A 22,004-nucleotide genomic window follows, 5' to 3' on the forward strand; every position below is an offset into this window, starting at 1 on the left:
ACATCTCTTCTTTCCGCATCCCTGAGGAAAATCGCACGGCTTGAAGATGCGCTGGCTACGTTATCCAATATAGCGATATAAACTTCGTCGAAATATAACGAGGTAAACTTCCTCAGTCGCGTGATTGACACGACACTTTTGCGAGAAATTTGCAACATGGTGCATAATCTTGTCGCTGATGGTCGTATATTTCTAAAGAATATCAGAAAAACCTATTTATTTAGCATATTTATATAAAAAAATAAAATATTTGAAAATTTTAATCTAATATAAAATAATTATCTGTTCCAGCAGATCGATTCAGAATCAGTGTAATCTTGACAGAAACTTACGACGATTCGACAGCCTCATGTAAATACCAAACGATCCAGATAAAGACAATCGTTTTATTGATATGTACATACAATAAATTTATTTACAAATAATACAATAAATTTTGACGTCGTAAGTTATTTGTTCTTGATGATATACGTTAACAAAATACTACGCTCTTACCGATTATTGTGCCGTGCTGATATTTGAAAATTTTTTGGTCACGGAAGTTCGTTTTTTTTCTTTTCTTTTAATGTAAATGGTAATGTTCGGTTTTACCCTGCACAAATTTATCCAAGAAACGTTGACGACGTTAAATAGGCAATTCGCGATTCTCGGCGATCGCGCTCGTTTCATTGTGTGTGTCGGGGTAAATTGTGTTTCCGTACTTCTCATCTTATATAAACATTATATTAATTATTACTAAAATTATAAAACAAATCGGCCATGTCTTGCTATACGATGAGCTTCCATCCCCGTGATGCATCGCGGCTGGATGCTCCTCTGCAACAAAAATTATCATCGATTCGACATGGCGATCTGGATTAACAAACATTAAACACAGATTTTATTACATTTTCGTAAATATATGCAAAGCTTGCTATATTTATCATTCACGTCGACGCTCCACGTTTTCAAAACACAAATTAAATATATAGATAAAAGATACATATTAAATGTAAAAGATAAAAAAAAATGCATTCAATAAACACGAACTATTAGTAACATAATATCAATACTATTTTCTGTTCAACAATGCAATTGTTACATGTGTTATATTACACATATACTGTTCAGTGGGAGATTATCATATTGATGTAACACTAATATTATCGGGGCACTTTATGCAATAGGGTTCTTATTTCACAATTTTAACTTTATTTGCATATTATCTCGGAGATTCCTGAACACTGATATCCTCACATAACACTAATTAGACGATATTATTATATGGAATTTAAGCAGTTATTTTTTTTCGCTTTTTATGATGTACTCCAAACTAATGAATACCGATTTAATCGAAAATCGATACAAATTCCTTACAAGTCTGAAACTAATAATGCACCAGACGTTTAATCAGTTCAGATGACAGGCTAAATTAAAGCCACCGATACAAAGCGAGTTTGAACATTTTCAGGTAAATTACGTAGAAAGGACAAGATAATAACAAATGAACATTCATGCAAAATTTAATATGCGTACAATATGTAAATAGTTTGTCGTTTTTTGCGCAAGCAAATATTGTTACAAAAAATATTCAAATAGAATGCGTTGTGTCAAAATTGTGGAAAAAATACGAGTATGTAGTATGCACGGTGTACGCAAGAGCAATATCGCAGATAAATGATGCTGACACACACATGATGACGATAATATATAATCCATTGTGCATGTATCAACGCATATTGATGGATCGCTTCATCCGGCCAAACTGTCAACTGTTGTTCTAAACGGATAATACTTCAAGTTTATAATTAATATATCCGCTCTTTGGTTACGTATTGATTCGTTCATCACGCATTGTGGATCAAAAGAGAGACAATTACAAATCATTCTATAAATACATTTAAAAATGTTTCAATATAATTATATATGAAATCTATATATGTCCCTATAATTATCATTATTTTTCAAGGCAAATTTCTTAATTTCTTCGTGAAATGTTATTTTCATGTCTTCGTGAAATGTTATTTTTCTAAATATCTTCTTTCAAGTATCTTAAATTTTTTCACCGTAAAGCGACGAATTAGATCGCTGATAAAGGTGTGATATTTAGAGACGATGAAACAATTCATGCAATCAACTTGTAAGCTTTACGGTAAAGTCGCGTCGTGTGACTTGATTGCTTGCAGCGCGAGAGGAAAAACTCGTAAATTCCAACGACTTCAAAAATATATCGAGTTACGAACAAAACGAAAAAACTTCTTCTTTCAAAATGGACGAAACAATCCGCTTTCGTTTGATTTTATTTCACTCGTAACCGGACGCATTCGGAAATTGTGTGAGATTCCGCGTGAAAATCAGGCTTTGTCATTGCTTTGTCATTGCGAATCGACGCATCGAGTGCGTCGCGCTCGATGGAAGAGACGAAAACAACAAAAAAAAAAAAAAAAAACAAGATTTCGAAATTCGCTGTATTTCGCGAATGCATGTACGAGAGATCGATTCGCGGTGTTCCACGCTCGAACAATTGACTGGTCGTAGCCCATCGATTTCAGGCTTAACGCACGACTTGCCGGATAGATTTGCAGCTTGCAATATTTACAGAGAAGTCAATCAATGTTACTTTCACGCAACTCTCCATGAGTTCTCTCGCCGCGAGATGCAGCGAGCGTCATTGCTCTTGATTCGTGATAATTGCGATAAAGCCGTTCGGAGTTGAATTTTTTCCAATTTACCGAAAGTCCACGAAATGCTGATCAGAGATTTGGAAAAATGTTTCGCGTTGACGAATCATGAAAAATTGAAAATAATTGCTTTTTAATAGTAATATCTACATATAATATATATATAGAATATATATTAGTAGTAAATTTCAACTTACCGTTAACCACGTGCACTTTTATGCTACTGGGATTCGCGTTGCTCGGCTCGCACCGATAAATCCCGGAGTCACTCGGCACGGCTTTCTGGATCATCAAACGACTCGTTGTCTCAGGCCCCTTTTCCGTAACGAGACTGATACCACCACGTGGCGAATCGAAATTAATAACCTGGACAGAATTACATCCATTTTTTCAAATGTTAAAATTACATGCATGATATATTGTGATTAATTAAAACAGGACACAGACAGGTGTCCTACATACAGATACCAATAACGGAAGAACATCAAATTTACATATGTAATCATAAACTCAATAATAACAATATTATTCGAACAAAATGATTATGCAATAAATTTATTAATAAAGAAATCAATTAATGAAAAAAATATAAATATAGCTCATGTTTCACACCTAGCTCACGTCTCTTTCTTTTCCTTTCTCTTTTTTAAATTTTTTTCTAGAAATAAAAGCTCCCTTTATATTACTGTTAGGTAATTTTGTAAGAAATTAAATTAATAAAAGCTTTCTATATGTCGGAAATAAGACGGCACCTATCTGAACTTTACACTATTATAGGTGTACACACTTTCTGAGGACGTTGCTCCGAGAGATGATAGCTTCAGGGAACTCTGGTAATACCAGAAATAAAGGCTAACCCTTCTTTTGATTCGCATCGCCTAATATCGAGCATGTAGGCGCAGTGCCTATGCGTCTCACCCGCAATCATTCTTTCAAAGACACCGCGGTTGTTTCCTTACATTTCTTTGAAATCCCTGTCTTTTCTGACGCAATGACGCCCCTTTGGCGGAAGATAAAAGGCACCATCCTGCGAGATACGAGGTAAAGAATAGCACAAGAAACGTGTGTGTGTGTATATATATATATATATATATATATATATATTCTCTTTGAGGATAGATACGCATAGCGATACGCCCCCGTACAGAACGGAAAAATATCCTTCGTGTTTCCTCTTTCGCTTTTCTTTCCACAGTGCCTTTGCTTTTTCTTTCCTATAAAAAGTTAACCCGTCCCATACTTCATATGATGGCAGATTTCGCCGTGTGTGTACCGAGTTGGAGAATAAATGATTATCCGCGAATCGAAAACCGCGGAGGATTAATCGGAAAATAATTTCATTCCTTGACTACTGTGCGCGGCTGTGCGCGAGCGGCCAGTCTTCTATTTCGCATTTCACTTTGATCAACGTGCGCGATAGTACCTTGCGAAAATTGCGTTACCTGCTGTTTTATTCTAATAAAAGCACGTAGCCTGGCGCGAGCGTAGCGCGTATCTCCGACGACCGCATACGATGGCATACCGATATATCGGTAATCAGCCGAGAAATTACTGTCTCCCTCTCTCTCTCTCTCTCTTTTTTTTTTAATCGACTGCTTGCTAGTTTTTACTACAAGCCTCGTACGAGCATCTCATTAATGTGCGCAGAATAATTTTCGCCCGGCCGATACCAAACGCGGAATTACAAATATCGGCCCGCAGAGGGGAACTTAAAATTATCTCGTCATCGTGATAAAACGATGCGACGCCGCGGACGTTACGTCGCAAAATTATTCTAACGAGTTCGTCAATATTAATGGGTTCCGTGGTGTAATGTATCCTTTGTGCCTTGTGAAATGCGCGTTTACAATAACTTTTGCTGCACAGAGTGGTATTAAAAGCACAAAATGCATTTTCTCATCGCGAAGAAAATACGCGTCAACAGACCATATTAATCATGCGTGTCTCGACCCGGCAAAGAGCGTCGTTATGCGACTCGTCGCGAGATAAATTGCGGACAAACTCGGAAAATCAGAGATAGAACATCGAGTCACGGTCTGGAATTCCAATCTGAAAGACCGTTGAGCGAAAACATTAGAACTACTATTCTTGATTACAAAAACAAACTCCGTTGAACTTGAAAACGATAACTTAACTATTTTGTACAGCGAAACATATGCCAAAAAAAAATCAGACTCAATTGCAATACCAGAATCCTAACATTTTTTTTAAATCAAAACTTTAACTAAATCCTATGATTAAAATTAAGAAACTTTAAAAAATTGCTGAACTTTTTATGAAATCTATTATCTTTCAGCTTTATTTGTAAGAGTAACACTCACCTCCGAGTTATGACTCCAAGTCATCGTCGGGGGTGGTTCGGGGGCATATTTTACGACACATGTCAAATTGATGGTGCTGCCCTTATTGACGAAGAGATCCGGCGCTCCGATTATAACAGTTATCGGTTCTAAAACAAAAAACAATTGATTTGAGAGGTTTGACTACTTGATGATTATAGATTGAGAGAGTAGATTGAGAGATTAAATGATCCGATATAAATATAAATCTCATCTTATATTTAATATCCTTCTCGTTCCGTCTATCGTAAAGCGGGTTTTTGGGTCAAGTCGATAAGATTCTCTCTATGCCTGCATAGATCTGCTTAAAGTATCATGGCAGTCATTAACGAGATATCTTCAAGAATGTACGGCTTTACACACTTTCTCTACTTAAATATAAATGTGTGAGATATGCTCCTTTTATGCTAACCCAGTGGACATTATAAAAAGCATCGCAAAGCATATATATTTAACATAAAATGAATGTTTAAATATTAATTTCAGAGATTAATAAGAAAGTTTTGAGATCTGAGAAATCAGATTTTCCAATATTACTGCTCAATTAAATTTTTACATAAAAAAAGAATCGAAAATTTTTAATCCAAGATTTTGATTCCATATATTTAGTCCTTTAAGAAAATATAAGAAAAAAACTAAAAATTTCAATTATATTTTCTAAATCTGCGAGACTAATTGTGTGTAATTTATCTTTGTATGCAGCAGTTAATTAAACGATGTTTATACGGAAGATAACTGTATAGAAGATATAGTTCTACACTTTCTTCAACTAGCAGAAAACTTTTGGAGTTAGTATATTGCATCCAACGGAACGTTTGAGTGAAACTCATGATGTTACTAGGAAATTTATATCGCTCCAAATAAATACGTCTCTCAATGAAGTGAAGTACGACTTTAAAGTTTTGTCATCGAAGTAAAAACTTGAAGTAAATTAGAAATTCGAGTTTTGCAAAGAAGATCGTTAATGAATATCGTAATGAATATATAATAATATTGACACGATATTTATCGAATATACAGTAATTATTTCTTAGATTTCATCGTTTTTTTTTCTGTTTTCAAGAAAGTAAAAATTAATGCCATATAGAATTTCTATTTGCTCACCGACTATTGTTAGATACACAGGGTGGCCGATGGGCGGGGTCGTTGATATTTGGCACTCATAAATCCCGGAATCCTTACGCTGAGGATATCGTATCCTCAAGGTCCAGTCCTCGGTATGAGGGGAGTGTAGTGCCTCGAAACGTTGATCGCTGGTGTAGGTATAACGACCAACCGTTAATAAGTGTATATCTCGGTGCCTCACCCAGGAAACCTAAAAAAGATTATTATTATTATAAGTATATTCTTTTCAGTATACTGCTTTGTTTTGTATGATTAATATGTTATCGCATAAATTAATAATTAATTCTCCCAACAAGTATTATTAATGCTAAAAAAAAACCATATAAAATTGATTGCTTTCGTAAACTATTAAATTGATAAATTTAAAATGCATATTATGAAAGTGTAATATGAAAGTAGGGAAGTAAAATTCATTATTCATGTAAAAAACATCTGAGATGCACGGGTTTCGCGTTATCGCGGACATCAAAGCACGTGATATGTGTATATATAGGCCACGGCCATGTGAGGAAATAATATTATATATCCACATGTATAAGCGGACTGTCAATATCAGGTGCGTTGCTGCTCTACGGTATATTTATCTGCCCTACGGCATTGCCTGCGGTTTGCATAATACATTATTTGATAAATAAATCGAGAGCTTATTTGTTTGTTTAATATCGATGCTCAACTGTCGTTTAATTTTTACTATTTAAACCGTTGTTAATCGTTGTAGTCGAGAACAAGTGGACGTTAAATTCGAATGAACTTGCTTCGTTGCAGAGATTGCAAGTTAAATGCATGAATAAGTTTCATTCAATAATATAAACTAATTCTACCATGTCGGCATGCAGAAAACAGTGAGCAAATCTAATAGATCATTGATGCAATTTCATCGACTGCATTTTCCCAAGTTACATTTACATTCGGTTGACCCTAATTAACTCTGGAAATTGGAGAAAACCGTGCGACATCCGATATTCACAAAATTATTTGTTTTATTCGTTATTGATATTCCAATGATTTGGGAAGTCAAAAAGTTTCCATTGATTAAAAATAATTGATTCAACGATAGGTCCAATTAGGCAACTTTATTATATATCAAAGATATGCACGAATAATTCTGGTCGTTATGTAATAAAGTAGCCATTACATAAACAAGTATTTTTTATACCGTTCATTAATTTTTAATTTAACATTTCTCGTGCTAAGGCGTAATAATATTACGGCGAAACATATAATTGATAATGTACCAACGGATTAATGAATTGCCGATTTAAATTTCAACTTGTCGCTCGACCGTAGCTCATAAAACATATACCTAATAAAGGCTAGCAAAATAATTAACTTTTGTCCTTTAATTTCGGATGTGAAATTACCTTCATTATCGCGCCGGTAAAATTGATCGCACTAAATGTGATGAAAGCCATCGAAATCTCATCTTGTTTCACATATTTTATCTCTTATCGCTGATCGAGGGAATAACGCTTTCATGAAATATATTTATTGACCATATCGAATTTTATTTGCGAGAAAATTTTTCACGTCATCGCTCGAAAGATGAGAACCTTTAGAGTCCATCCGAATATGATTCATAGAAAATTTCATCGAGTTAGAAAAGCGATGTGTTTTTGATGTATTACAGAGTGATATATATATATATATATATATATATATATATATAAAATATATATATATATATATATATAATATATAAAAAAAAAATCTAATACAAATCTTTCTCTATGTCACAAGAGGAGAAAGTATTTGGTGAGATTGAACAGGCTGAGCGAATACACCGCGCTTTTCGGATCATTTTACGTAAACTTCGATGTATTAACCGATCGCGGGTTGACGTCCTCTCGACGAGAGTGACGTTGCCATGGAGAGATTCGTTTTGTCCTGGTTCGCCCTGCATCCGGCACCTGCGCCAGCTGGAGCTCTCGAGATGACACGACCGTGTTATTGGCATTAGCGTTGCCGGCTGAAAGCCAAACAAAATCTATCCATCCTGACGAAGCGACGGGGTTGCCGCTGAAGAACGGGACGAGGAAAACAGAGGCGTCGCAACTGTCATGCCGTGCACACCTAACACGCTGTGCGAATACAAAATCGGCTTTTGGTAGCCGACTATTGAAATCGATTCTACAGATTCTAGTGTCGCGAGGATTTTCGATCGCAATCGTTTTGCTGTACTTGCATTCATCTGAATTCGCCGTCTTCATGCAGCTTTAAAGCGGGGGCTTTTGCAAAATGGAAGGATTACATTCTCTAACTCGAACGACGCGAATAAAGTCAAACGTTTTATACAAAATTGAAAATCATAAATATTTTACAATTCAACAAAAAATCTTTTCATACCGAAAAAGTTGCAAAGAAAAAAATGTAATTAAAACTTATATTAAAACGTATTGCATCGTATAAAAATATAAATTCAATTTGAATAAAAAAAAGTGATTAATTACTTTACTTTCGTAGATACGCATACATTTTCTCTCGTCGAGAATATCCATATATATATATATATATATATATATATATATATATATATAAATCCGTATAAATCACGATACCACACGTTCAACTTACGCAAGCTTCGCGTCAAAGTAATAAAGGGTTTAAAAGCCACAAGACCGTGGGATGGGTGTCGCGTTTCTACATTCATCTATGGAGTCACATCGGGATGCAGATATGATATCACGATGGAGATTTCGCATTGTCTCATCTCAGCACCAAATCCCGACACTTGCGCGAGCTCTCGCGTACTCCAGATGACGCGTATGTGTCATTGGCATTAATTGCTGCATTGTTTGGCGAAATTCAACTGAAACCTCCGCGTGGCAATGGTGCACAATACTATGCACAGCGTTACCTCTGTGCAGTTCTGTACGCTTATGCGACTCGACGATAACGGGAAGCGAAAATATGACCGTGCATTATGCTTGAGTGCTCCATATTGCAATATAAGAATATTAATTATATATGCTCGAGGAATCTCGCTGTTGGATGTTTAGAGAAATATCCTCGTGTATGCTCACGTAATTTTGAATATTATATACAATCTGCTCTCCAATCATTCATAAATGCATCAACTATCTTGTTACTAATAAATGATTATTATCTACTGTGCTGTATATGTTACGTTAATTTAATATTTTAATACAACAATAATAATTTAATAATATGATAATATTTCAAGTTGGCTCAGAATAAATGATTTATACATTATTAATATGCAGTAAGCTTTAAAGCCGATAATAACAAAACACTACAAATATAAAGCTTCCCTTTTGTTTGATCGGTTCTTCAATCACGAGTTCTTGTAGAAAGAAGGGAGGACTAAGATTGACTGAAACGTTTACGATACAAGGATACGTCAATCTTTGTAGCGCGAACAATAAAAAGACAACGAGCGCAGCAACGCTTTCTAATAATCTTGAGTGCTTTGTAGCATAGTGTTGCTTTTATTTCAGAAAAGAGGCAAGAACCTCGTCCAGAGCGGACTGACAGTAATTTAGCTTAGCACGACTGAAACAAAGTAAAAGCGCGCGACAACATGCATCTCGAGCTATAAAATTCTAAGGAATATCTATATAAGTACATAAAAGTTTTAAAAGTTTAACCGTTAAGAAATCGCACGGGATAATTACTTGAAAATTACTTTGAAAATTACTTGTCAAAATTTTTCAAAGTTGCTTTTATTACATTGAACTAATACAAAAAGCGTAGCCTGCCTTTTTGATAATCTCTAATATCGGTATTTCTATTTATAATAATTATAATTATTAGCCTCAGGCCTCAAAACGTTATATCCACAATTCAAGATTGCATGTCGTCAACATCTGTCGTCATTCAAATAAATTGGGCATCCAGTACACATTTTGTTCATTCGGGTTAATTTCGCGAATCAGGGCGGTGCGTTGACAGCACGTAATTGTGCGCGATTTGAATATTCGAAGTGGGAGGGGGTAGGAGAGAGAGAGACTTCGATTAATATTCAATAAATCATTACAGAAATATCATGTAATATCGAACGGCGTAAACATGGGAATCCCTGTTTACGATTACGCTTCGTTTATCAAGTTTTTGCATCATTCGTCGAACCTGCCGTTAATCTATGATCCATTGTGGATATTTAAGCCACGCGTTTTCGATGTGCGAGCGCGATTACGAGCCGTTCTCGTGTTTACGCAACAAATAAACTGCACGATCGCCAATTATTATCGGAAGGCCGCGAAATGAATATCTGGAAATGCAAAAGATAATCACGCGGTCAATGATTCGCTGCGTTGTATAGTATCGCTGCGATATCAAAGCAGTGGATTTATCTAGACAAGTATACGCAGCGTAAACTAAAGCATAACAATACGCAGCGATAATCAAATGAGAATTCATCAGAATATAAAATGTTCCATTTTCATTATTTGTAAAATGCATTACAAATAATGTAAGTTAAAATATCAAATAAAGTGTATTGTTAATGTAATGTATTGGTATTTCAATCTGTTCGATCTTTTCCCTTAAATTTGATCTTTTTTAAAAAGGTAAATTTAATTTGGATATTGAACGCACAAAGGAACGAGAACACGAATGGTACTCCGATTAATATGAAATTAGTTCGGTTAGTACTATTTTATGTTAAGCTATTGAGTTCTCGCTATTAACAATTTAAATTCATTACATTCCATTGAAATAATTGCGAAGATCGGACTACACGGTGACGTTGATCTGCCTCCTGGGAAGGAAAGCCGATCTCAAACCGACGGATTACGGTGTCTACTAATGAAGACGACCATTATCATCCGCGATGTATTTGCCGTAGCTTCTTAGCTACGGTCCGAGCAAACAGCCGGTAATTATGCGCCTTCGCGTTCGCAAACCCTGCGGTAGTAGGAAGCGCTTGATCTTTCAGCGCGCTTATGATAGCGTCATATATCATAGTGGATCCGATGATATCGTGTCAGCGAAGTAAGCTCGAAAGGATTAAACGCGCGTCGCGGGCGTCGAACATAATGGGGCTTTTGCAAGCTTGAATAACAAATGTTCCAATCCACTTGAAGCTTTTTTTATCGAGAGTAAACACTTCGGCCTCGATCCGGTGACTAATGAAAACAGAAGAGCACCGTAATTCGCGAGTGTCTCGATGAAATTAAGAGTCCATTGTGATTGCAATACCAAATGATCAAAGCCCTAAACTAAGGTTATCAACGGAATGTTTGATATCTTCTAGAACGAAGAAAATGTAACAAGATAATTTCTTGGAAATTATCTCAAGCTTCATTACGAGCACACGCAAACCTAAAAATTAGTAATTTAAAATTTAGTAATAAATTTGCAGTTAGAATAGAACAGGAAGGACTATCGATATACCAGTTTTATAGGTAGAGTGGCGTTTTTAAAAAAATTACGATCGGTTGATCGTGTGTGGTCATGCTATCTCGTACTTAGGCGATCGATTGCAAATTTTTCATTCTTCACATTTTCAATATTTTCTTCACATTTTTACTTAGCGATATCGTTCGATAATTGGAATTAATTGCGATGTTTAAACGCAAATGTGGAGAATTATCATATGAGAAGGTAATACCGCTAAACGATATGCGAATAGCGTGACGACACGCTCGAGTATCAAAACACTTTCAGCCAGAACAATCTGTAAAGCCAATATAATTGCAGAAGGGGAATTTTCAAAGCGATATAATTCGCCGACGCGCGATACACAAAAAGAACGCTTCCGTTCACTGTATAAGAAGAGCGGTTAATAATGCAGGAACATAAACGCTAACATCGCCTGCCTTTTTCATGAGACGCCGGCACCGTGTACGATGAAGGAACAGTAATGTTTATTTAATAGCCCCATTTACGTTGGACGAACCGCGCCACGGACTTCACCGTATAAGAACAGCGATTTTATATTTCATAAGCGAAGCGTCCCCATAGAGGTGCACTCGTTCGCGTGATGCGCGCGGTTGCCATCGTTGCAATTATATCAGGTATAACAATAAGAAACAAAAATAGCTTGGTCATAAGAAGAAAATCTCAGCGATATAAATTTTATATGCAGACTAAAATATTCACGATCAATTTCAACAACTACATAGTTAGATACCTTACAATCTTAATAAAAGTGATGTGACATATGATGTACTTTGTGACCCTTGTCACAAAGAATCTTTTAAGTTTCTTATATATTTTACTTGAATAATTCGCGCCTTTGTTATTTTTTTCTTGACGCGGTACCGGTACTTGATACGATTTGAGTGACACTCCAACTTTCCATTCGCGGACCATCGATCGATTAGAAAGTCGTTTAACAGATTTCTCAATGGCGAGCGAGTGAGCGGGCAAATCTGGCGACGTGATACGCCATTAAAGTATCCGCTACGATCGCGAGGAAGGGTCGCAAGGTCGTTCGTGCGGCCCTACCCTTAAATTATTCAACAGCGACGTGGGGTAGTTGGCCAGCGCACTGTCCGCTTCGAGCTAAGATATAGCGCCTCTGGTCACGAACCAGACGATGGATTTTCCGATGGCTCACCGTTCGATTCCCCAAGTTCTTCACCTTGCACACGAGATGTACCGTCTTCCCCACCAGCCCGGTGAAGTTCGATTGCATAGAGATATCGAAGTGGGGCCCGGTACCCGGCGTCGGCCATTCCTCCAGGAAATCAGTCCGAAAGTTTCGTAAACATGACGCTATACCACCTGAAAACAAAAATACCTTCATGATTAATGCGAATCTCTCGGAAAAGAAACATTATTCACAGAAAATTTAAAATCACGTAAAGAAGATAAATCGCAAATTATAGATACTCGAGAAAGATCAATCTTTTACAGGTTTACATTTAAGCTTTGATTAACGGTTAAAAATTATGGGAATAATAATAATTCCAGCATCGTAAATTTTCTACTCTCTTTCTAACGCGACTATATATTAGTTTGTCAAATCGTTAACAGATAATTGTATGCTCCGCTACAACATGTCAGTGAATGTTCAAACATGAGAATATGTCTGAAGTCAGCGTATGATGGGATGTTCCGAGCATTCGTCAACTCTTGGCGGATTTGCAATACATTACATTTTGTTAGGCCACTTGGCTCTTGAAGTGCATTAGGCGGAATCAGTCGGTCGCGTCAGATTCGAGATCGTACGTAGCATCAACATCACGGATTGTCGCGTCACGTCAGTCGTACACGTGAAAGTTCGCGTGGCAGTACGCGAACGGACCTATTTAAATACATCACATTATATCTTGACGTGACGGTAACGTTCCTTTTCGTGACGGCAGCGCGACGTTACGACCGGATTTCCCCTGAAATCCGCGCGATACCGTGTACACGCATGTGCATTTACTAGCTGCTAAACGTATCACGCGTGCTATTCGAGAGATATTTTTTCTCCCGTATCTTGTGAACGTTACAGAAAAAACGTACGGGAAGATTATTTTATTGAAATAAATTAATTCCACAGAGAAAATTTGTGCGATAGAAAACGGTAGCAGTTTTATAAAAGCGCGCGCTTTAAACATCTGACAGATTAAGATATCACTATTGTATGCTACAAAATTTGTTAATCTATTATTGTGAATATAATCCCAAATTCTTGAAAGAGCATAGAAAGAATATATTTTATTAAAACGCGACAGCAATTTCTTTTGAAACGTGCGCCATGTGTTTTTATATACTATTATTAATTCATACATGGTAGTACATCTTTTTTCTGAATAAGCCGTATATTTCAGTATTGAAAATTCTTATTAAAAAAAAAATCTTGAAAAAAATAGATTGCAGAGTTTTCACTGGAAAACCAAAAAACTCGCGCGTAACATTTTTGAAAAGTAATCCTAGTCCCAATACACTTTGTTTTCAGTCATGTTGGATTTCGTTAACTGGTAACAGTCGCCTTTAATTGAATTCAATTTTCAATATACAGTTGTATCGCTGTAGCGTAAAAATTGACGAATATTATTTGTAGAATAATGAACACATGAAATAGCACATCTGATTCATGGTGATTATTCCATCTCCATTTTTGCTTAAAACGCAGGTAACAAAAATCGCCATTAGTAATATATGTAATGTAATTCTACCAGTGCAATGTAAATATTTAGTTGGAAATTACTTTTTATATTATATAACATTATCAAATTACCGTCATTGTTGAACTGAAAATATCCGTATTATTTCTATTATTAAGTTTTTATTAACCTCATCAGTCTATAATTTTGAAACAATGCGTTGTTGCGCATTTTTGCGTGAGACGTGCAATTGTGATTAAACATAATTTAATTAAGTATCTTTCTACCTCTTTGATAAATGTATCCCAAATGCGCCCCAGTGAAATGCTCGCACCGCTGCTTTTTGAATAAACAAGCATTTGCATATTTACGCGTTACATTATATGAAGAGTATATTTTTCCAGAGAAAAATGCGAAAGAAAAAAACAAACATAAATCTTTGTTTTAAAATGTAAGTAACGAGCATTGTTATACGCCATTTTGAGATTTTGATTTTAACTAATGTAACTCGGTTCTATATTTTTCGACGTTGACAATAATTCATCCATTTCGCGTAATCCGTATTCTTACACTCGAATTCGCGATTCTTGATTAAGACAAGGAAATACAGCGGTAACTGCAGCGGCGCAAATACTTGAGGTGCACGCACGAACTATCACCAACTCGAGAATTGCACTTCCGGATCAGCTGTGTGCGGGCAAGCACTTTCTCAGTTGCGAATTATATTTCGTCAAGTGCTTCACAAAGCCAGACAGCCGTGCGCCACGAATTTCCAACTGCACGATGTTTAGGGCGAGTTCGCGATTAGTACGGAATTGCATGTATTCTCGCTCGTTGCAGAGTTGATTTCAACCAGGACGGAGATACTTACTCTACTTCCTCATTATATATTGTCAACGTCGATATTTAACCACTAAATTCTTGAAGTATTATAATTTGATCAAGCTGATTTCAGACGTAAAATGAATTGTAGAAAGATATTATTCGTCAAAAGAGCAAAAAAGAAATATGTGTGTGTGTGTGTGTGTGTGTGTGTGTGTGTGTGTATGTGTGTGTGTTTTATTTCGACGAATAATATCTTTTACAATATATATATATATATATATATATATATATATATATATATATATATATACATATATACATATAAAAACCCAATTTTAATGTGAGATTAATTTCAATTTCTTCAAATCTATACAGAAATAAAAAAAATGTTACAAACATTTAAAAAGTTGCATTAAGTTTAAGGAAATAATGAGCAATAAATTCTCATTTCCTAAACTCAAATTTGAGTCAAACCGTTTTGGAACTTTTTACTAATAAACTTAAAATTGAAAATGTAATTTGTGCATCGTCTACAGCGCTGATTCTCATTTGCCCTATTATTGCCCATTATTATACCGAGAATCATTTTTGTTAATACTTAGGTTTAGATAATTATCTCTACATAAAGAATAAATAGACATTAAAAAGGCTGAGTTAAGACAAAACTTATAATTGCATCAGGTTTTTTATCGCAATCAATCATAATAATTCTTATTTCTCATCTTTTTCAAAATTGCATTGGCGTGATAAAATTGACGCATTCTTCATGTTCTTAACATCGCCGCAAGACAACGGTTAATCTCCGGACTTTAACGGGAGAATAGCTTCCGGGCTCGTAAGCGCCATGAAGTTTAAAGGCGACGTAGACGTGCGCGTAATATCAAACTTCATCGATGACGGGGTTAAGCATAATCGCCGCTGGCACACTCTATTTCTCTTCGTACCTCCAATTTCGTCGAACTTTTCGAAATGCTGGTCGACGTGCGTCGTGCTGCTGCGGATAATACAAAACTTCGAAACGTATGGATTTTCCAGACGTAACGTTGCACTCAAGGGCCGTGTGCGCGCATATTGTCATAAAATAACCCTCGTAATTGCCTTTCAAAACTTTCTGGCAGAAGCACTTCCGTGATGAGAGAGAGCTCGACCTCGAGGTTCGCGAGACTGCTGCTCATTGAGTTCGTTTTCGAGGCCTTCTCGATGTTGAAGGCGTTCCCTCGAACGTGTTCGATGCAAGCGTGCTCGCACGAGTCTCACGTCGTCCGTTTCCCGCTCGCGAAATTAATTTTCCTACTCGGATTCTTCCGTAGGAACTTTGCCGCGTTCCACGCGAGAAAAGTTCGCCCGTGCGCGCCTTTCATCGAAATTTCCGGCCGAGGAATGCCCGCCAATTGGAGCGACGATATTTATTTCCGTAACGACGTATTCACTTAGGATAGGTGATTCAATTGAGACATAAACTACTTAACTGTATCTTTTGTATTTTCTCTACTCTATCTTTTTCTACTGAGATAAATTTTTAGCATATTTGTAACTATATCTAAATATTCTTATAAAGGGCATAAAATACATATATCCAAACAAATTTATTTTTTAATAATTTATCTGTATGTACTAGTTTATTCTAAATGTCTCTAATTATATGTTTAGAAATGAATTAGCTGTATGTAACATTATTTCAAACGACTGTTGATATAAATTAATCTTATACGATTGCTGTTTCGCTTTGCACTCAAAATAGGATGTTTAAATATGTATACGCATATTTGCGTGCATTAACCGAACACGAAAGGGAAATATTAAGTTATTGATCATTTCGTTTCATATGCAAATTAAATTATACGGATGTGGAAATAGTTGATAATAAGTAGTCACGATATTTCACATTTTATATTTTACGATCCAATATAATTTCTCGTATGACAAAACATTTTCACATCTTATCGATGCAACTCTTAAAATTGTTAATATGAGCAAAGAGGTACGTAGTTAATTTAAATGTAGTTACGACGTGAAGAACAATCGGGATTAAAATCTTCTTAGTAAAACGTTATATTGTTGATGCTATGAGTTTTGCTATTGATTCAAACAATTATCGGTGGATTGAATTTTATGATCCTTTTCGCCAGAAGGAAGTTGAAAAAGTCCCCTGATTATCGGATCAGTCGAGAGCTTGTTATGCCAGAAATTAATTTTGTCCTTGGGCGAGCATGGATTTTCCCCTCGTTATGTATCGACAGTTCGGAATGTCACTTTGTAGTTTTTCTTTATTAAAATTCAAACGAACAGTTTAATTTTACGTCGTAATTTACCGTCCCTTGTTTTTTCTGGGAAAATACTTTATTAATATTCTTATAATATTTTTTTTCATCTTCATTTTGCTGTCGATAAATTACTTAAACTTTTTTTATAATCTAAACTTGGTTAATCTTCAAACATTAGCATATTTTTGTTTCACTCCTCGTCAATCAATTTTTCAACAAATATTACTTTCTATATCGTCTGTAATCAATTGTAAACTTAAAGATCTCTCCCTATCTGATCGGTATCCGAGATATATTGAAGATAGCAGGAGATAGCTAAAGATAAAGATGCGTTTGCGAAGCAAGTTTATCATAGACGACGGATTATCCGTGATCCTTCGCCGGAAATTAATTTCGCGCTCGAATCCACAGGAACGATTTTTACGCGGGTTCGATCATCCACCCGTCGCGCACATCATCGTTGTCTTTCCGATCTCCCGTGATGGAATTTCAACGAAATCGTCTCGCTACTACGGAGAAAAGGATATCACTGCAAACTGATCGAAATTGGAATCACTTCAAGTCGTGAACTAATAGAGGAGGAGATAGGATGTAGGTACCCATATAGATCTATTAGTAACCTTCCACCTTTTTTCGTCGTGATTTATCAGATCGACGTCGTCTCTAGCTTGTCCGGAAATTGTAGAGAGTTGTTTCAACACAGCGAGAAAAGTACGAACGATTTTACATACGGTTGTTGTAATTACTTCAGATCTCCGTATCTCGTGAGAAAAACCTTAGTGCTGCTATCATGACTCATTCGTTAAGTCAGAAGTGAATTCTTTCGGAGAACATCGAAGAACAGTGACCAGTTTGGTCAGCCGACCGCAAAATCCTATTTCCCGTTATTCCTTGTCTCTCTCGCAAACGGTTTCCTTTCCCACAGTCGGATAAGCCAACTTTGTTTCCTGGCACTCGAATACTTCCCTTTTTACGTTTTTTTTTTTTTTTTTATTCCTTTTCTCTCGATGGACAACTAGTGCGAGCTTCTACGGGCAGCGGTCGCATTTCGATTTGGGCGGAAGAAAAAAGAAAAAAATTGGATCGGATGTGATCAGTGCAATTGCAAAAAGCTTCAAATTGAGTGTGTCTGCGTCATTGACATCGGTGCCATCAGAAACGTTTTAAAAGATCTCTCAATGATCTAGTTAAATTAGTGTTACAACTCGTGTAACAACTCATTACATTGATCTGATTCGTTTAAAAATTTAGATAAATGAACCAATCTACTATTAATGACGATAGCTAATTATCCGATTAGTAACATGTATGTGTCGATCACTCGATAATAATTAATATTTATGCAAAGTGATAAAATTTTTTAATATTATAATAATAATATGGGGAAATATGATAATAGACATAATAATGAGCATGTATTATATTCATAATTGTGTAATACGATTAAAGATTTGTAAAGATCTTCATAAATATTCAATCTTGTTAGTCTAGAAATGCATATAATAAATACTAACGTTTACATTGCATTAATGTAAAAATAAAAAGATATTAACATTAAAGAACAATTTAATAACATAATACGATAAAAACTTTTTACGTAAATTGTGCTACAGCGAAATGTCGTATTATAAAGTTAATAATAATAATTGTTAACTCTATTTAATTTCAGACAATTCGCAACGCAACGCATATTCCAACAAACTTTCGCAGAACAATTAGAAAATATTCGCCAAACAAACAGTTCGTAGCTGCGAGGGAAGTTTCATAAACAGCCGAGTAATTTCGTATTTCACTTCATTACATTTTTGATGAATCTCCCTGGGGACTCCATTCTTGTTTATGCTTCTGACTTCGTTACAAAGATCTATCGTGCTTCACTTTGTTTCTGTTGTATCGATTTTACCGTAGGGAATCTTCGAGCCATAACGAACGATTCATATATCCATCCATTTATCTATCTACATAGCTAACGCCCGGTCCATGTATACCTATCTATCTGTTTACCTATCTACCTAATGTACTACTTGCGCGCTTCGAAGTTAGTAGACTTTCCGTCTTCCATCGAACGCACGCTGGCACACCCGGGACTTTCGATAGGGAGAAGATGGGGCATAAGCAACTTCGCGAAACTTTTCATGCCGCTTTTACTCCCGGCTACAATATGCTTCGCTACAAGATGGAAATAGGCACCGCTATGCGACCTCGCGAGAACTCTGTCATCCGGCAGCTGTCAGCGTCGCTAATTTCCGATCAGTCATACGAAAGCAGGCGAGGAAGCTCTTAATTCTTCCATTAATCTTCCGACATGCTATTACTTTGCAAATAAGTAACGCGTAAGTGGTGTCGTCGCATGCCGTCGCATTATTTTTGTTTGGACGTACGCTCGATACTGCTAACGAGTCCCGTGGTTCGTCTCGTTAGTATTGTTGATGAAAAGACGGGTACATTAGATATAGAAAGGAATAGAAAGGAAAACGCAAATGTTCTTCGACATAAAAAAGCGCATTATCAGTACCATAGAGTCCAAGGCTACGTTATACTTTGACACGCGGAACTCCGACACGCGTTGCTTGTTCGGGGACAGTGAAGCGAGGATGAGCAGCGAGCATATGTCGACACGATGTCTTTGCCTCAACTTCGCCGTTGCGATAACCCGCGACATTCCGGTAGTACGGCTCGTTAAGTTTTAACACAGTCGATATGTCTACGTTCGCGTAATTCTCTCTCCCTGATGGTGTTAATAACGACGCGTCGCGTCGCGTCGGTGCGAATCGTGAATCATGATGGGCAGAGAGTAACTGTTAATGAGTCGTTAGATAATAAACGTCTGAAGCATGATGAATGGTGAGCGCGTGGATGCGAATGTCTCATGCGATGACAGAGGAGAACGTCAAAACCGGAAAGCGAGTCAATTATAGCGCGTCAGATATAAACGCAATCATCTGTTTTTGATCAACCGTGCGCGTTACGTCATCATATAATTGGAAAAGAATTGTTAAATTAATTTAGATAATTTGTAAGTTGTCGGTGCGACATCGCGTTGACTTACTATCGAAATATTAATTTGGTCTGTCATATAATTTTCAATAAAAACAAAAGCGCATCATTCTCGTCATTATGTACGCTCTCTCGGCATTTATTGTGTTTATACCTATATATATTATATGTATTGTAGTGCAGTGTTGCGTTCTGAGGCGGCTGAATTAAAATTGCATCTTTTGTCGGTCGGTGTGATAATAGTTAACTAAAATTTGAATTTTAACGGCGCACAATGATGCGCGGTTCATCGCTGTCGTTGCTTTTAATTACGCCGTCGTGTATGACAACGGATGAACAAGTGCGAGAAAGATGGAAAAAATCGCGATAGAATGCAATGGTACGTGGAATACAATGGTATTAAACGAAGTTATACCCGGTCCCGGTCTCTTTTTCCTCTTTTTCCCGGATCCTGTCCAGGTGTGTGACAGTGGTCGTGACACGTCTCATTCGGTGAGACGTATGCACGTTTGCGACATGCGGGAAAATCATCGAGAGTTTTCGCAGCTACATTGATTTCGCCGAAGAAACGCGAATTCAGCGGCGAATAAGGACGGAAATTACATCCACGTTAATCCGCGTGTAATTCCGTCTTCCCGAAACTTTACCAATAATCCTTATGCAATTTGACAAATCTCAACATGCCTTTACTCCGATAATACGTTCCTTTGAAATATTCATAATTGAGTACGTTCGTACGTTTCTCTTATTTTTAGCATTGACATAAAGTAGCGTTAGGATTGGGACAGGATGCGTTTAGCGGCAATTTTAAGTATTGGCATACTATTATTTAAGCGTTAGTAATGGTAATAAATTGTTGCGTATGTATATATGTCTGCGTATATGCGCCACGAAGCGCAGTATTATAATTGAAACTATGTATGTAATTGAAGCTATGGCTATATGTAGGTCGGTTAAAATATGCACGCGCTACAGAACCGATGCCTTTTTTTTTTTTATTTTACACACAACCTCTGCAAAACGTTCGCTATTTTACGTTCGAGTGAAATGGGACTTGAAATAGATAGAATTTCTAACTAGGCAAATTTCATAAAATCGAAAACAGCTCGAAGCATAAACGACCATGCGTTGTGCCAGAAATATACATTTTATTGAAATTTTTATCGACTGTTTATTCAGCGCTGTGAATTAACATAAATGCGAATATCGATAGAACCTGCTTATTCAATACGTTTTTCTTCGACCATCTCTCTGATTATAATTCGTGAATGAATAGCGTCAAATTCACAAACTCCGTCCTTTTTCTCAAAGTACTTTTCTATCGTCAGCATGCTGATCAGCGAACTTTGTAAAAGCATGTGTTGTATATTTCCATGAAAAAATTTCAGATATGTCGTTTACACCAAGTGCTGAATATTGGTGTATTTCCGAAAAAATGTTCGATATTTTATCCGTATGTATATAAGAATGCATATATTATAAATATATTATTGCACAAATTTTTCAAAAATAAAAATATACGAATATCATAAAGAAATTCAGAATAAAATATTTAAAAAGATAGTAAAAATAAATATAAGAAATAGTATGGAAAATAAGTTATAAAAAAATACTAAATAATTAAGATGTTTATAAAAAATTTATTACAATTATTAATCGTATTTGCTCATTAAGATTAAGTTAAAATTAACTCATTAAGATGTTAAAACAATCCTTCTATTCCAGACAATGAATGCCAGTTTCGATAATTGCTATATCTCATTATGCAAATAAAGTTAACTTTTGTTCTTTATT

At 36.1% G+C, this 22,004-nt stretch overlaps 1 protein-coding gene across 2 annotated transcripts in view; it reads right to left on the bottom strand.

Annotated features, from left to right (window-relative positions):
- Nucleotides 1-366: 366 nt before the first annotated feature.
- Nucleotides 367-22,004, bottom strand: part of LOC105432611 (defective proboscis extension response 8) — a 160,491-nt gene continuing 138,853 nt past the window's right edge. For both annotated transcript variants that reach the window (XM_089070492.1, XM_011647494.2), the window contains 5 exons: nucleotides 12,645-12,811; nucleotides 6,104-6,314; nucleotides 4,982-5,109; nucleotides 2,858-3,026; nucleotides 367-816 (listed from right to left, as the gene is read on the bottom strand). In XM_089070492.1, coding sequence (XP_088926618.1) covers nucleotides 710-816; nucleotides 2,858-3,026; nucleotides 4,982-5,109; nucleotides 6,104-6,314; nucleotides 12,645-12,722 — 693 coding nt within the window. In that variant the 5' untranslated portion in view covers nucleotides 12,723-12,811 and the 3' untranslated portion in view covers nucleotides 367-709. The remainder of the gene's footprint in view (nucleotides 817-2,857; nucleotides 3,027-4,981; nucleotides 5,110-6,103; nucleotides 6,315-12,644; nucleotides 12,812-22,004) is intronic.

Source organism: Pogonomyrmex barbatus, unplaced genomic scaffold (assembly GCF_055798465.1).
Source record: "Pogonomyrmex barbatus isolate J1 unplaced genomic scaffold, ASM5579846v1 scaffold10, whole genome shotgun sequence".
NCBI classification, from domain to species: Eukaryota; Metazoa; Arthropoda; class Insecta; order Hymenoptera; family Formicidae; genus Pogonomyrmex; species Pogonomyrmex barbatus.